At 39.1% G+C, this 18414-nt stretch overlaps 1 protein-coding gene across 3 annotated transcripts; it reads right to left on the minus strand.

Annotated features, from left to right (window-relative positions):
* Nucleotides 1-7166: 7166 nt before the first annotated feature.
* Nucleotides 7167-12932, minus strand: LOC135674147 (auxin response factor 23-like). Of its 3 annotated transcripts, none has more exons than XM_065183662.1 (15): nucleotides 12423-12932; nucleotides 12204-12316; nucleotides 11940-12035; nucleotides 11796-11852; nucleotides 11510-11665; nucleotides 11351-11435; nucleotides 10819-10909; nucleotides 10573-10737; nucleotides 10261-10377; nucleotides 10078-10153; nucleotides 9881-10004; nucleotides 8970-9760; nucleotides 8068-8258; nucleotides 7787-7981; nucleotides 7167-7475 (listed from the first exon to the last, which is right to left on the minus strand). In XM_065183662.1, exons 1-15 carry the CDS (start codon nucleotides 12571-12573, stop codon nucleotides 7412-7414), a joined length of 2472 nt encoding a protein of 823 aa, XP_065039734.1. In that variant the 5' UTR covers nucleotides 12574-12932; the 3' UTR covers nucleotides 7167-7411. The 3 variants fall into 3 exon arrangements, with proteins under 3 accessions (XP_065039734.1, XP_065039733.1, XP_065039732.1); XM_065183661.1 differs by having other exon boundaries at nucleotides 8970-9745; nucleotides 9836-10004; XM_065183660.1 differs by having other exon boundaries at nucleotides 9836-10004.
* Between the last annotated feature and the right edge of the window lie 5482 nt (nucleotides 12933-18414).

Here is an 18414-nt window from a genome sequence, read left to right on the forward strand (position 1 = left end):
CCAAAATAATGGATTAAGAATATTTTCATAAAACTTATTTAATCCACTATAATATGCATGAAATCCTACAATAATTGATAAATATATTAATACGGAAGCGTACTTGATGAATCCATTAGAGTATTTTATGAATTGATCGGTGATTTGGTCTTCCAATTGCATAGTACCTTTAAGAACTTTAGATTTTTCCTTGACGGGTGAAGAGAAAACTTCATTTGGTACTGCAACCGGGGACCATAACCTTATTTATAGTCATAACTCATGAATCTACAATTATGATTGTATTCATAATTGATGAATCTGCAATTATGCCTCAAGAGTTTCATGTTCCTAACTTATCTCGTCATTAAGTTAGGAACATGATGGTATCCACACAATTAATTTTCATAACAATTATGTCCCTTAGCCAAATAACTTTACTTTAATTGGATCACTTTAATTTTGGCTAATCAAAATAATGGCTTAACACATTTAATTATACATGTGTGACCCTTAAAATTCCAACAATCTCCCACTGAGTCACATTTGTATCCTTATAAATGTGCTATACTTTATGAGCTCAAAACTGTTGCCATTATTTAAACAGGACATATAAAACAATCTCGTCCATTGGTCATATTAATATAGGACCAAAGCGATCTTCGCTATATCAATCATAGCTAAACCCATCAATGATCACTAATATTAACATAACCAAATGACATAGATCAATTATGAAATGTGTAGCATGAAAATTGTGATCTGTACATGTCAATTTTCAACTAGTCTAACTTTATCTTTATGAGATCATTAATAACTTTAATAGCCATAATGTACAAAGTATAATAAACTGAAGCTTTATTTCTGATCAGAAAATGTCTGTACAAATACAGAATCTGGCATAGAACATACAACAAACATATGACAGGCTCCCACTAAACTGAAGTTTCCTCAAATTCTGATATACCCATATGAGCAGTATGCTCATGAAAAACCTTGAGTGGTACATCTTTTGTGAGAGGATCTGCCAACATAAAGTTTGTTCTTAAGTGTTCTATAGAAATTTATTTACTTTGTACCTTTTCTTTCACAACTAGGAACTTGATATCAATGTGCTTTGACTTAGTCGAGCTCCTATTGTTATTAGAGTATAAAACAGCTAATTTATTGTCACAGTATATCTTTAGTGGTCTTTCAATCCCTTATACTATTTGCAACTCTGTGACAAAATTTCTCAGCCAAATTCCATGATTGGATGCCCCAAAACATGCTACAAATTCCGCTGCCATAGTGGAAGAAGCAATAAGAGATTGCTTGGCACTACGTCAAGAAATCATCCCACCAGCCAACATATAAATGTAGCCCGAAGTGGATTTCCTACTGTCTTGGCATTCAACAAAATCGGAGTCAGAATACCTAATGATCTCCAAATGGTCTAATCTCCTATATGTGAGCATATGATCTTTTATCCTCTTTAAATATCTCATGACTCTTTTAGCAGCCTTCCAATGATCCATTCTAGGATTGCTTAAGTATCTGCCTAACACTCCAACAATGTACGCTATATCCGGATGCGTACAAATCTGTGCATATATTAGACTTCCTATAGTTGATGCATAGGGAATCTTATGCATTTCTTAAGTTTTCAAATTTCTTTTAGGACACTGATTGAGATTTTTCATGTATTAGATACATGTATCCATATCTAGAGTAATCGTCTATGAATGATATGAAGTATTGTTGACCATTCCATGAAGGTGTAGGAAATGGTCCACAAATATCTGTATGTATCAATTCTAAGACGTCTGTAGCTCTATATACACCTGATCTCCTAGGTTTAGTTTATTTACCTTTAATGCATTCAACACAAACATCTAGACCTGATAAGTCAATGGGATCAAGAATCCCATCTGACACAAGTCTTTCAACTCTATTTCTAGAGATATGACCCAAACGTTTATGCCATAATATACCAGAATTTTCAATTTTATATTTAGTACCTCGCAATTCCGCATTCAAGGTTTCATGATAGGATGCTATAGTATCAAGTAAATATAGATTGTCATAAGTCATAAGTGAACCAGTTCTAATCATATTTGAATTTAAAGACAAAGTAAACTGATTGTTTCCAAATGAACAAGAATAATCAGATTTGTCCAAATAAAAAACAGAAATTAAGTTCCGTCTAACCAACGGTATAACAAAAGTGTCTTTCAAATTCAAATAATATCCAGTACACAATAACAATCTAAATGTGCCTATAGCTTCCACATCTACCGATTTTCCGTCCCCCACATAAATGCTTATCTCAGCATTATTAGGCCTTCGGTAGCTTAGGCAATCTTGTATTGATACACTGATGTTAGTTGTTGCACCGGAGTCTAACCACCAAGTGTTTCTAGGTACTAAAGTTAAATTGATTTCTGAATAAACCAAAGTAAGAAATGTTCCCTTTTTAGCATGCCAAGCATGATATTTAGCACAGTCATTCTTTAAATGCCCAGATTTCTTGCAGAAGAAACAAGTATCATCCTTATTTTGTTTCTTCTGTACTGGGTCCTTATCAGCCTCATTCTTTCCATATTTGTATTTTCTTTTCTTGCCCTTAAAGTTGGTTTCGTTTAAAACCAGTACTGAATTGAGGTTAGCATATATTTTTATAAGAGAACCTAAATAAGAGAACAATAGATAACCAGAAATTATGCTCATATTTATTACCATAAACTTAAGTAAATTCAAATAATGATTTAACCCATCGCAAGATACCAAGTGCAACATTAATATCTTGTCTTTGGACTTCAATATTAATTGCTAGTGGTAGTCTTGTTGTAATGATCAAATACTGATAATAAGGTATGTCAAATGAAAAACCCATCTTTGGATTGATTTATCATTTACATGTATAACTTTATAATTATCACGTATTTACCATTACAAGTATGTATAAAATCCTGCCAGTTATTAACCTTCCTTTGGGTCGGATAATTACCGCATGGATGTAAATACACACTACATTTAATATTTTCACGAGAAATGTTATATATGAGAGGTCACTTTGGCGACTTCATATATTAAATTACTCAATCTAATATTAAACAATCATTAATTGAATTTAGACCATATTAGTCAAATTGGCTTGATCTTAATTTGTTGACTAAAATATTTAAAGCATATAAATCATTCAATTTATGTCAACAAACAACTTTATAGAACCAATATTATGTTTAATCCAACATAATATTACAACAATATTATTAAACTAACATAATATTACAACAATATCTAATTAATTAAATTCATATTAATTAGATAAAATCCAAAAAGAATTTGGGAAATTTATGCTTTAGTGCAAAAATGAATTTTTGCATATTGATGAATAGGAAAAGACACGAAGTGGAAAAGATAATCCAAAATTAAACTGATATTACATCAGACATTGAATTGAATATGAATTAAACTGATATTACATCAGACATTGAATTGAATATGAAGCATGCTGTAGCATAATTACATAAATCCATAATCTTTTCCAACGATAATAGAACCAAATCACTTCAAAATAGCATGATTACATAAAACTATCATCTTTCCCAACGATGATAGAACCAAATTACTTTATTGATGAAAACATCATTAAAATTCATGAGAAAATAAGCTTAAATGTTCATCAATCATTATAGGATGGCTCTGATACCACTTGTTGGGGTTCTTTTAACATATCATATGGATCAAACAATTGTTTTATAGAATCAAAACCTTCATCTTTGATTCAAAAACATACTTTATAGATCCAAAATAATGGATTAAGAATATTTCCATAAAACTTATTTAATCCACTAAAATATGCATGAAATCCTACAATAATTGATAAACATATTAATACGGAAGCGTACCTGATGAATCCATTAGAGTATTTTATGAATTGATCGGTGATTTGGTCTTCCAATTACAGAGTACGTTTAAGAACTTTAGATTTCTCCTTGACGAGTGAAGAGAAAACTTCATTTGGTACTGCAACCGGGGACCATAACCTTATTTATAGTTATAACTCATGAATCTACAATTATGATTGTATTCATAATTGATGAATCTGTAATTATGCCTCAAGAGTTTCATATTCCTAACTTATCTCGTCATTAAGTTAGGAACATGATGTTATTCACACAATTAATTTTCATAACAATTATATCCCTTAGTCAAATAACTTTACTTTAATTGGATCACTTTAATTTTGACTAATCAAAATAATGACTTAACACATTTAATTATAGATCATATTGACCCGATATAAGTCGTGGATCGGGTCAAGAGCCTATTGCTCTTTTACGTTCTTTACTAAAATACTGAAGCGGGTTGGGTCGAGCCGTAAGAAACACGACTCGAACCCGTTTTATAGAAATGTCAATAGGAAAAGTATACATAAATTTTGCGCAATTTGAATCCCAATTCGATTCATTTACATCGGTATTTGAAACCGAACCCCAAGTTGGCAGGATCGGCTCCGTCAGTTTCCTTCTGTTTTCGCTACGCGCGCGGTTCCAACTTCAAGATCGAGCGAGAGAGAGAGAGAGAGAGAGCTCCGATGTTTCGTTTCCACTTCCAGGTGCGAATTGCTTGATCTCCAGATATATGGTCTGTGTTGATATTTCTACTGTTCTTGATGAATTCTTTTGAAGGGTTTTAAGAATTTCTTTTGGGTAAATGTTTTATTTTTTTATGTCGTTTTCCTGGATCCATTTTTGAACTGGGGAAGAATCGGTTGGTTTCATCTTGGGTTTGATCAATTTCGATGGTGTGGTTAGATATTGAGATCAGCTTGTAGGAAGATTCAGGGTATTCGCCAGCTGTTTGTTGAAATGCCATGCGTAGAGCAGATCTGACAAGAGAATCCCGTTACCTTCATCTTGGGTTACTAAAATTTCATGATGCGGTAAGATGTTAAGATCGGCAGCTTGGTGGCATTCCCCAACTATTTGTTAAAACGCCATGCGTATATTAAATCTGACAAAAGAATCCCGCTATTTTCATCTTGGATTAATTCAGAGAGTGTGGTAGAATATGGAGATGGGGTTGTAGGAAGCTTGATGGTATTCCTCAAGTATTCGTTGAAATGCCATGTAATTATTAGATCTGACAACAAGAGAATCCCGTTAGTTTCGTCTTGAGTTACTCAAATTTGATGATGATGTATGATATTGAGATTGGATTGTAGGAAGATTAGACGCATTCCTCGACTATTTGTTGAAATGCTAAGTGTCTATTGAACCTGACAAAAGAATCCCGCTAGTTTCATCTTGGATTAGTTCGTCTCCATGAGGTGGTAGTATATTGAGATCGGACTGTAGGAAACTCGGTGGTATTCCTCAATAATTCGTGGAAATGCGATGTGAAATATTGGATCTGACGAGAGTTCAGGATTAGTCGATTTTGATGATGAGGTAGCAGATTGAGATAGGATTGATTGTAGGGAGACTTCTGACATTCCTCAAAATTTTGTTTTAATGCTATGTGAATATGAGATCAATCAAGATAATTGAGTAATTTCTTTTTGGATTAGTCCATTTTGATGATGTGGGAGGAGACGGAGATCAGATTGTAGGAAAAGTTGGTGGCACTCTTCAACCATTTGTTGAAACGCCATGTGCTTGCTCATTGCGCGTAGACGAAGGTATCCTTAACGCTCGTACCTCGTGAAGACCAGAATGAACTCGAGTGTCTATATATTTATCCTCTTTCCATTCTGCAGTGGTCTTAACTTTTGAATATGCTTTCTCTTTTGAAGTATGTTGCATTCAATATTGTTTCCTTATTATAATCACCAATGACATCACATTTGCAGATATCTTCGGACAAAATGTAGAAAGATCAGGAGTTCCTGCTGCGAGTAACAGATTCTACACACACACACCCACAAACAAACAAAAAAAAGGTACATGGTCCTCATTTTCCATAACCAACATGAATATGAATTTTCACATGATTTCATAAACTTTCACATTATCTATAGAACTTGCAAGCTTTTCCTCCCATTTAAAGATATTATGCTAGTTTAGAAAAAGATATTCTTTTCCATATCCGTAGGTCAAATATTCATTGAAATGAAACAAGCATAGGTTATCCGATTGTAAACATCCATCCACATGGTAATCTCTAGTGCATTTGCTAAAAACACATGCACGCAGACATGGGAGACGGATTCTTGGAAGATTTTTGCCTAGTTTGTCTTTATTTTTTATCTTTACCCTGAAATGCGAAGCAAGCATTCTATCAAGAACACATACAAACAAGTTATCGTTCATGCCCTTCCACTCTCGTATAGTATTGTTTGTTCGCTTGTGCAACATTCCAGTGCCATTGCTCAGTAAAAACCCCCACTTGTGCCGTGTTTTGGTGAAAAGGGACAAGGTGCAGCCAAGAATTGTAGCTACTGATTCCCTCGATGCATGCACATATTAGATAGGACATCAATTTTAAGGTGGATTTCATAGGCGAGTCAGGGTTTGCATACCTTGGCCAGACATGAATGGCAAATTCGATCTCATCCTTCTGCGTTACGCAAATTTACAGTCACCGGCCGCCAGCCAACCAGCCACAAGCGGCAGCACTGCAGATAATACGTCTCGACAGTCACCAGAGCTAACAGGAGCTTGTCGTGCCCACAGGACCAGGAAAGGTCTTTAGGTTAGAACCCACCTTGGATTGTTGAAGGCAAGTACAGAGGTCTTCCTGTCTGCGATTTATACACCCAGCAATCCAGCTTCGCTTCCGGGACGAGATTCCCTAGTCCTTGTTGAGCTTGATCACCAATTTTCTTAACTAGGATACAAAATGGAAACCCTAAACGCGGTCTTCAATTTTTTAGAGCCAACAAATCCAACGCACCTTTCACAAAGCCAATATTTGGGAAGATGGGTGTACAAAGTACATTGTTCCTTTATTTGTTCCTCTTAACATGGTCTACAACATGACAAATATCCATCTCTGTTGTGCTGGTCAAACCAAAACCCCACCGGTGACCAAACTCTAGGTTGCACCATGAGTAAATATCCAAGAAATGTCAGCTGGAGTCTGAACCAGTAGTCTTGGAAACTTCAGCAAATTGACACCAAGCATCAACCAGTAGATCACAAGCATTATGTTATACAGCATGGGACTAGAATTAGGCGTTTACAATACACAATTTACAATGCAGGAACAACCGCTTTAGTACTTGGTAGAATTCTGATTGAACCAGGCAGAGTTTACAAGCTTGTTCTTTTTAGAATGATTGCACAGAAGGGGCAAATGGATATATATAAGTTAGACTTACAACTATAATCTGACAAGCTATTTACAAGGTAGGTGCCATCCAGCATATATACATATATATCACAAGAGACTTTGAGAGCAAAAAATTACAATACCATCAAAACTGTAGGAATAAGAAAGTATCTCATATGTTGGAACCATCACAGAAAGCTACGTCCAACTTTTTTGGCTTCACATCTTCAAGAGACCTGCACAAGGCAACAGAGACTAGAAACTTAAGTCCCTATAGGTTCCAATCATCTGAAAACAAAAGGATGCTCAAAATTAAACAGAACAATCAGTCCGCAAGTGTGTTTTGTCATCATCATAATTTATGGAAATTAGTTAATGAGATGGTCTTTTTAGTAAACAATAGCTCAAAGGAGAGGAAGCTCTGCTGCACCATCGATGCAACTATCAATTTAATAACACAACCTAGTAGCATGAGAAAATGACAGCCAAAAATAGCCAAATAAATTATTTGAACAAAAGATGAGTTCAGGACCAGAGATCCACATACCGTGACAACTCAGCACAGCCCTCAGAATTCTCACGATTAGTACCATGCACAGGGCCGTTTGTTTCTTTGCCAGAACTATTTTCTTCTGAAGTGGCTGGACTCTCTTCGAGTCTAGAATTTAATGTTCCTGGGTTCATACTCTGGACCTCCTCTCGAGTGTAGATATAAATCTTACGAACCATGTTACAGAATTCACTGCAATAAACACTGAGTCAGCCACCTAGTAGTTAAGCTGTGCCAAAATAAAGCAAAGCAGGAAAAAAGTAAATACAAACACTTACTTCCAGGGATCATCTCCGACAAGCATCATATCACCTTCATTGTCAGTGTATACAACAAGCCAGTTCTTGTTGGGAGCAAGTAGTGCACCCTTAAAATCAAATATTTGATCTAGTTCAGCAATCAGTTCATCATAACCACTGAACTTGGAAAGATCAACAGACCTACCAAGTGCAATACCTTGCTTATGCACCTGAAATGAAAATAATCTGGTTAAGTTCTTGCTACATTTAGGTCATGGAAGTTGATTACTCCAGGAATTCTACCATATTCTCATGATAGTTCAGCATCATAAATGGCTGGCAATAGTAACTCTAGAAATTAAGGATAAGAATGTAGCACGAAGGAAATGTAGCTTTGAGTAACTACAATAGGAAAATTTGATTTAAAATTTGGTACCATTATGTGTTCTATGAATCAATTTGTTCAACCTTTTCTTGAACCAGAAACCTCAAGTGTGGTTATGGATATTCACAAATGTCAACCAAAACCTCTAAGGTTCTTTTATATTCAGAATTTGTTTCATGAAGCATGCTCCAGACTCAAAGATTGTTTTTTCTCAAGTTATTTGATAAGGCATAAAGGCAATAACTTCTTTTGGTCTGTCAATATTGTCTGCATTAATACTTCTTATTTTATATTGACAGGAAAACCTACATTCTATGGTACCAAAAAAAATAACTGGCAATGACAATCACATAAGACAACATGGGTTACATCTTTCAAAACAAAGTCAGCCCAGGCTACAACATAGGTTATAGCCATAGTGTAGAAAGATAATGAGGATATAGAGCATGAAACAATTACCTCCGCAATATAGCATATATCAAAGACTGATGTCAGAAACAAAAAGAACATAAAAAGAATATGTCTCAAATTGATTAAGCAAAAAAGGAAAGCTTGCCTTGGTGCAACTCCTGGTTGAACCACCTTGCAGTTTGTTCTGAACATCTTTAGGAGCCTGTTGACAAACCTGATTAGGTTTCTCTGTATCACCATTTGTCAGTGTGGTACTAACAGATGTTACAGGTTTGCTGTTTAAGTGAAACCCAAATAACTTGCAACCGCTATTTCCTTTGGACTTCACCACATCATTCTGGGATGGTGCTAGTGGTTGAGGTTTCACGACCCTAGTTTGTGGCATGTTCTCTGTTCGAGAATCTTGCAGAAACCGTGGTAGCCAATTTTCTGAGTGCCGATCACCTCCTAATTCCTGCAGTTCAGTATGAACTCCCTGCATGTCATATCTATAACTTCCAAGTTTCTGATAAGACAACTCAACAACACGAGTCATCTTCAGGTTGCATTCACCAATACTAAAATTTGAATTTGGAGGCATCAAAGACCGTGAGCCAGGAGAACAGTTATGTTTGGCTCCTTGATCTTGGAAATGAGACTTCAAAAGATTTTTATCACCTGGTGAGTGAAACCCACTAGAATCACCAGGTTGGAAACCTGATAATATATCAGTGTATGTTTGTTCATGCATCTTTGTGTGCATCCACCTCTCTGATACTAATCTTCTCAGAGCAGAAACATCATTTATCTTTTCATCACGCACCAACCACATGATAGGCTTTTGAGTAGTATCTGACTCATTGCTATCTGCAAAAGTACTTCTAAAGGCCATCATGTCCTGACCTTGCAAGACCCTTGAGACTTCATGGGATTGGCAAGGGTCTGCTTTGGAAGCAGCTGAGTAGCATGTTACGATAGTTAAGTTTTACTCGAAATGCATGTCATAATAGGATTATAGAAGCCATATTTTACCTTCTTTTGTTAGAACGGATGAATCAGGGGAAGAAGGAACATTACTTGTCCGAGGCCTTTTTGGCCTAGGCATAGGACCAGGGTTGGGTGGAGGTGTCAGAACAGGTTCGATTTTCCATGGAGACACCCTTTCTGGACGAGGAATCAAAGAGGCCTCATCCCATCGTACCTAAAATTAAAACACAGTATCACTCAATTAATCTTGAGCAATAACAATAATAGATGCCTCTATGATAAATTACCTTGAGGCATCTCCATTTTGATCCAGTCCACCTGCTTGGATCAGCATCTCCTATGCCAACAATGGTGCCGGTGAACCTTTAGGTATCAAAACTTTTATAGATCAGAAATGATTGTCATTTTACTTAAGTGATCCTAACGTAACTGTATCTATAAATTGATATGAAAATATAGCCTGCTGATACCTCTGTTCTGGGGTTTCTTCACCTTCAAATCTCATTTTGAACCTCATCCCTATAGAATGGTTGCTCTTGATAGAATCCACATGATCAAAAGGAACAATGAATTCAGTTGGACACATCCTGTCAGAGTAACCACATGGAATAAATAAATAAATCAAGTATCCAACAGGTTAGCACTACAATCAACAGAAGCCGCTTGAAAACTAATGAAATTTGCATCCCCTTTGGTAATTTCCCTCAATGCTCTAAATATGCATTGTAATTGCCTTATTGTTGTGAAATAATCCATGTGACCATTATACATAGTCTACATACCGTGGTTTGTAGTAAACAGTAAACATGGTTCCAGTGTTGACAGCATGCCATGCCGTAGCAAGGACACCCAAGTGCATACTGTGACTGGATATGACCGAGGATGGAACATTAGTCTGCTGTCTCAGTGCACGTCTCACACCAACACGCAGTTCGCTGTTTTCCCCTCTGCTTAACCATGGAACAATCACTTAGCACAAGACATAAAGAACTGAAAATGTCAGCGTGGTAAGTTTAACATGAACAGACCTTAGAAAGATGAAAGCATCCCGAGCAACAAGCCTTTTAGAACTAACAAAAACACTCCATCCACTTTGAAGCAGGTGTCTTCGTGGTTGACCTAGTTCAAAGACAACAGAGCAGATTATTAAGTCTGTGGCAAACTAGCTAGAGCGAAGAAAATAACCAGAAAAAGATGTAGTTAGCTTTCAGGTTCAGCATATAGAACTCCAAAAAAGAAACATGTTATGGTGATTTCATTTGCAATCAACAAGTCTAGCTCATCTGAGAACAAAGATTAGCCACCTACAGGAAATAGGCAAAAGAGCACCATTTATGAGCCAACATTAAGGAATTTAACATTGTAGTCTGCACATTTTCAACTAGTTAAGAACCACAATCATTTGGTCGTCAAGACTGGCAAAAAAGTCCATTCAAACATTTAAACAACACAAGAACTACGACCTTTAAAACCATAAGATCCAGAAAGGACAGAGAGATTCCCATAAATTCAAGGAAAAATCCACATACGAAGGCCTGTCAAGTTATAATATTGGCTTACCGCGAAAGATGTGTCGGAAATGCCATTCCACTCCATGCAAATCCTTGGCCACCAACTCTTGACTAGGCGGCTGCTGACTCATATCCTGATCACTATCCAGATATTCAACAAAAGGCAAAACCTTCCACAGGAACGAGAAAAGCAGACTAAAAATCTGACCAGTGGAGGAAGGCACTCATCAGCATGCCGTCTTAGCACTGAGAATCCACCGTGAGTGCTCGTGTCCGACGCGGTCAGCGTCTTGCAGAAGGAATACACATGAGGCCGTGGCGGTGGCGGTGGCGGTGGCGGTGCAAGTGTCACGGTATTCTCGTCCTGCTTAAATGCCACCACTCGTATTGTATTTTTTCAACAAAGAAGGAATCTACGTTCCCGTCTATCTCAAGTAACATCCACAGCGAGCGAAACCAGAAGTACCCAAAATGCTTGGGCCTTGAAGACATACCTTTGGATCCGGAAGCAACGTTATCTGAGCATATACCTCGTCAGTGTCCGGCTCGGCCTATCAACCAAGAAATACCCTCCAAAGATTAGAACGGAATACAAGGAAGAAGATTACTGCAAAAGATGGGTGTTCGACGAAGAGCACCTTCAGGTCGACATTCATAACCCGGCAAAGGATCTTCCATGGAAGGTTATAGACCGGCATCTGCTGGTCTGCTACCTGATTCGTTGAGGCTTCTACCTAAAACACCACAACAGACCAGCAAAAATGGAGATAACGAGAACCTTCACGAAAACGCGAACGGAAAGTGATGCCCCCAAAACGTCAAGGGGGAAACCCCCCAAGCAACGGTGATTTTTAGGTGGAATTCGGGGACATATGACTTTTGCCAAGACTCCCGCATCTCACCTGCTCCACATGCCCCTGCGGGAAGTAGAAGACCTTCTCCCCTATTCTGGGAATCGTCACCAGAGGGCCGGCGCAAGCATGCCATAGTTCCGTGTACAACGCATCCTCCGAATCTGCAAGTGAAACCACACTGAAGTCAAAACCTAACCGAAAACCCTACAAATAGAGAGCCAGCGCAACTGCCTTCGGCCACCGCCAGAAAACCGGCATGGAACCTACCTTTTCGGACGGCTGCGCCGCCGGAGAGCCCCAGGCTCCTTTCTTCATCGTCATCCCTCATAGGGGCTGCCTCGTGCGGCTCGCTGCACCCCGACGGCAAGCCCTCCCCTCGTCCTCTACTACCCTTCACCGACACCTCCGACGACGCCATCAAACCACACCGAACTCACCAGCACCCAGCGCAACTCGTCAATTGCCACAGACACCGATGATCCGACCAACTCAACCCATCGTAAACCCTAAACTGAAACCCCGAACGCCTCCAGATCCAACCCTATCAGATCCCCTTCAAAACACGAAAAATCCTAATTCGGCGAAGCCACTTCAAATCCCTCAAGAAAACCCCTAAATTTCTCACTCTCACTCGCCCTTCTCCGACAATCGTTTATCCTCAGCCTTAAACTCTCTCTATAACTCCGTCTCTCACCCCTTTTCTTTTGAGCATAGAGAGAGCTCGGAAGCGGCGAGAGAGAGAGAGAGAGAGAGAGAGACAGGGAGCCTCGTACTGTCGACGACCAGTGCTTGCTCGGATCTTATTCAACATTCCAGGTGCTACCTACTGCTTACATACTGTTTGAAGGGAGTCCGGAAAGGGACCTACGAAAACAAAAGTGTCAGATCCAATTGAATTTAATTTTTGCAATTGGAATTGCACTGGATCATTCCGTACCTTAACTCGGGTCAAATGCCGGAGCAATCATTTCAACCATGGTCAATTCCCCAACCGGCGCCGGGTAGGGCGGAGGCGGTCAAGTTGCCGTTATACGGCCACCTATCTCGAAATGCAAATACTTGACGGCGTTGCTCTTTCCCGGCTCGCCTTCGGATGGCTCCCGTGTCGTGCTATTAACGGACAGCGCCCTAAAAATTAAAAAGCCTTTCCCTCCCGATTTATTAAACGAAAAGCTTTCCTCTTCTATTTCGTGCTACTGTGGTCAAGCTCGGGCTATTGGTCAGCAGCCGCCCTAAAAATTAAAAAGCCTTTCCCTCCCGTTTCCACGGATAGAAACGTGTAGCAGGACCATTGGTCAAGCTCGGGCCCATCTGAGTGCACTATTGGAAGGCCAGCCGGTATCCGGAGGTGACCGTAACGGCTCCCACGATGGCGCCGTTACGCCCTCCCGCACCACGTTTCGATACGTTACTCGTCCCTGATTACGGCCTCCTTCCCAATGCCCGGGTTTAGCTGTCTCGGAACGAACAGCAGTCAACCGACAACGGAACGTGGCCCCATCTGATTGCCGCCTCGCAGGACCATTTGGATGTAAACAATGGTTTGAAGATGCGGTCTGCTATGTTGTCCATACAGCGAATCTCGAAACCGTTGAGCGTGTTCCGAAATCAGTTGAGTTCGAGGACTCTGGAGAAGTTTGCCCATCGGAACTTGATGATGCGATATCCACCGTCCATATGGGGAGAGGGTAGAAAAGGTCGGTGGATGTTGGGTGGTAAGGCAGGTAATCAAACAAAAACGACAATTGGTTCAAGTTTTCCGCAGCAGTGGTGGTCGGAAATGCGGGCCCCTGATAGCTGTGGCTCGAGGATGTCCGCTCAGCGAGGCGGGTCCCGCCCGTGCCCCTCCCGTACCCGACAACTCTCCCGCCCCTGCCAAGCAAAGTGGACCCCGCCCCTGCCCCCGGGTAATTGGACACGCCCTCGTCGGCCCCTTAGTAAACCGGCCCACGGGGAACCCCTAGGGTTGGTCAGAATCACTTTTCGTACGCCTTTAGCGCTGCCGGTCCCCCACCGGAATGTGGGCCCCTTTTCTTTGACCAATAACAGGGAGGATACTTGAAAAGGGTAAAAAATGGACTCCCGACGAGCAAGTCCGGGTGGGTCCCGGGACTAAACTGCGAAAAGCCTGCTCGCCCCACCAAGCCGTCCAGAACTCGCCACGTCAGCTCATGCCCAATCACCATTCGAAACGTTTAATTTTGGGACCCGTCGGTTTTACGCGCCAGTCGTCACATGGGAAGGAAGTGAGGGCAGTCCACGTCACACGGGAGGACGCAAGCAAACAGCTGCCGCGCGAGTGATCCTGCTCGTAATCATGAAACAAAGATAAGAATTCGCACGGATATTCGTGTCTTCCATCACAAACATCTTCTGATCTTTAGCTTCAGCGTTCCATGGTCAAATGGAGGATTTCGATTAAAAGGCCTTATTATTTTGAATTAAGTAGCAACATGATGGTCATATGTTTCTTGGCAATTATTTTAATCACGTTGACAAAGAAGGGGTACGATTTGACCAACCAATACAATAAATATATATCAGGTAAGGTAGAAATTAGCATATCTGGTCAAACCACTATAATCAAATTGTCTATTCTGTCTTTGTCATATTTATACTATAAAACAACAGAAAACGCTGCCTGACTGCATTCAACCTGGGATCATCCAAAAAGAACATGCATATAAACCTGCATGCATGTTTATAATTGGGAAAGGTATAACTACTATTTACTTTTGATTGGGATGTACAGGGAATTCTGGTTCTGATTATTTTCGGATGAATATTAAGAAATAGCATGAATACTATGTCAAGAAAAATTGCTGTTAATAAACAAAGAATCAAGGTGAAGCATGTGTTCAAAAATATATTATGATGTGCTAAAAAAATATTAGAATGATACTTATTAGAAAAAATATAAATATTTTAATTATTAAGCCAGGTTACTCTTTTCCAATGAGTTTAAAAACTTTGAGAACTCGTTTCCTAGTCTAATTCAATCAGGCCTGCACCCACGTGACATGATAAATATGATTCGAGCATAAAAATACACCGTAATAACAAAGAATAATTCGATTGTTTTCTTCTTCTTTTTTCCTATTATTGTTTCCCTCGATTGGTGGGATTTTTTTTGTTTCGATAATTTGAATCTAAAAATATATGTTGGTTAAATTTTAAAAGTTTTCTTATTTTTATCGTATCTATGATCAAGTCATCTGTTTTATAACGAGGAAAAAAATCGAAACAATAATATAAATGGGTTGAATATGTAACCGTTATTATTAAATATCTAATTTAATAATAATATAATTATTCTCATTAAGATTCATAATTTATTATTATGAAATTTTTCATTTATTATGATTTTAATGATTTCAGTTTTTTATTCTTTATACATGAAACTGTTATTATTAAATTAAATATTTAATATAATTAAAATTCTTCATTATGGTCCAAACGTTATAAATTTGAATTAATTCTTGAACGTTATGAATGTTAGGATCAAGAGCACTAGGGGGTGGTGGGGGGTGGAGGGGTGAATTAGTGCAGCCGAAATCTTTCGACGATTAAAACCGAAAGCTGCATTCGTTTGATAAAAACGATTTCGATGTAAAAGCCGATTCTAAATTACTTTAACTTAAGATTAAGCGAGATGACGTTAAAGTAGATCTATGAAGGCAGTTTGCAGTTTATGATGGAAATCAGAATGCAAGCGCAAACTGAAAAGCGACGTTTGTATGATAAAACCAGTTTACGTCTAAATGTCAATTCTGAAGATACTGAACTTTGAGATATGTTTTATAAATGCGCAGAAGGCAGTTTGCAGTTATGATTGAAGTCTAAACGTAAACGTAAACTGAAATATGATGATCGTACGAAAAAGTCGATTTACGTCTAAACGCAGATTCGGAAAGCTCTGAACTTAGAAACTCGTTCGTTAAAAGCACAGAGGGCAGTAAGCTATTAAGGAGGTTTGTAGTAAAGATAAAATGCTCAAAGTAAATGCAAACCGAGATTTAGAGTGGTTCGGTCAATCTTGACCTACTCCACTTTTGGCTTCCTCCACCGACGAGGTCACCGACGTCAACTAGAGGCCTTCCTTCAATAGGCGAAGGCCAACCACCCTCTTATAGTTTCACTCCTTTTGACGAGTTTAGGAGACAACCCTTACAGAAATTTCTCTCCTCTCTTTACAACTCAGAACTTGGAAGAAAAGAGGAAGGAGAACTTTTGGCCTTTACAATAATTTTGAGCTCTAAAAATTACTGAAAAATATCAAGATTTCGGGTAAGTTCTTGCTCTCTTAGTGCTGAATGGGTGGGGTATTTATAGGCCCCAACCCAGTTCAAATTTGGAGCTCAAAACTATCAATTCCCGGAATTCCGGGATCAGGCGGTTGCACCTCCTGACTAGGGCGGTTGCATCGCTTGGCAGAGCTCGAAGACTGAGCCTCTGGGCGGTGCCACCTCTGTCAGGGGCAGTTGCACCTCTCTGCCAGAGCTCGAAGACCGAGCTCAAGCGATTGCACCTCCTAACTAGAGCGGTTGCACCGCTTGGCAGAGCTCGAAGACTGAGCTCAAGCAGTGCCACCTTCTGTCAGGAGAGGTTGCACCGCCCAGTCTCGCTTAGAGACTGAGCCCAGGTGGTGCCACCTCTTGGCTGGGGCGGTTGCACCACCTAGCCTCGCTGGGAGACTTAGCCCAGGCGGTGCTACCTCCTGGCCTGGGCGGTTGCACCTCTTGGCACTATTTCAGATCATTGGTTGAGCTCCAAACTTGGCTCAAACCAGTCCGAATTCGGGCCCAATTGGCCCTTAACCGGGTTATAAGATTAACACCTAATCCTAATCCTAATTAACATACTAACTATAAATTTAAAGACATTTCTTAAGCTATTACAAAGTCTGCAAGTCAAGACTTCTTCCGGCGAGCTTCCGGTGAACTTCCGGCGATCTTCCGATAAACTCTTGGAAACCATTCTGCGGACTCCCGGCAAGCTCCTAGACTTCACGATTTGATCTTGGCAAGTTCCGACGAGCTTCTTTGGCAAGCTTCTGGACTTATCGGATTTGTTCCCGCAAAACCTCCGACGACCGTTCGAACTTCCGTCGAACTCTCGAACTCCCAACGTGATCATAGTCTTGACTCCAGCGCAACTCCAGCTACATATCTTACTTTCATCGTAGTTAATCCTGCACATGTAAAACAAAAACTTCGATCGAGACAATTAATCCTAAGCAATTAACCAAGTTGTCCGACATGTCATTGGTCCCTCGACGCTTCGTCCGATTCTTCGGCGCATCGTCCTCTCCTGCGGCCTAATGCCCAATCGGCCAGTTGACTCTGCAACTCCGATATCCTTGGCACAATACCCGCTCTTCTTGGCCCGATGCCCGAGTCCACGGCCCGAAGCCTTCTGTCGATACGTCGACCGATCCACCGGCCCGACGTCCAATCTTCTAACATGTTATTCCGGCCCAACATGATTTTCCTGCTTTAATTGTCTCATCCTGATAGAAGTATCCTGCGTCACTTAAAACACAGATTAAATCACAAACATACATCAAGTGGTTTCATCATCAAAATACGAGATTCAACAATGAATTGATGATGATAAATGTTTTTGATGAGAGAACATATATATATATGAGGATTTTGGTCCTTGGGCTCAATCATCTCTTTGCAGCAAAAAGACTTTTCTACACCATCTAAAATGAGAGTTCTGAGCTGAGAAATGCCAAAGTTAAAGAAGAAATCTCTATAGAAATTTTTGACAATAATGGTTGGAGGTACGTTATTTTATTTTCGTATCGGTTTTTACTGTGTTTCTATTATAATGATTTAGAAACACAAGTTGGTTTTAGTGATGTCTTACATTTGGTATCAAAGCCTTTTGACCTTTGTCTTGATATGAAATAGTTTTCATTTTTATGCCATGAAAATGATTTGATTTTGGTTTCTTCTTGGAAACTTCTTGATATATTTTATTGAAAATCATAAGAAAATATCATTTTCAACATTTTAGTCGGTAAAATGCTCATAGCATATTTAGTTATATAAAATTATGCTTATGAGCAAATTTTTTTATGTTTAAAATGTCTAGTAATACATATAATCTTAATTAATTAAGAATTAGCCACAACATCCTTAATTAATTATAATTATATATAAAGTTAAAATAAGGATCACATAGATAGCATATTGTGATTGATTATATTTCATATAATAATTATTATCCCACATGATCTTTTATTATATTT

The sequence above is a fragment of the Musa acuminata genome, chromosome BXJ1-5 (assembly GCF_036884655.1).
Source record: "Musa acuminata AAA Group cultivar baxijiao chromosome BXJ1-5, Cavendish_Baxijiao_AAA, whole genome shotgun sequence".
Taxonomy (NCBI): domain Eukaryota; kingdom Viridiplantae; phylum Streptophyta; class Magnoliopsida; order Zingiberales; family Musaceae; genus Musa; species Musa acuminata.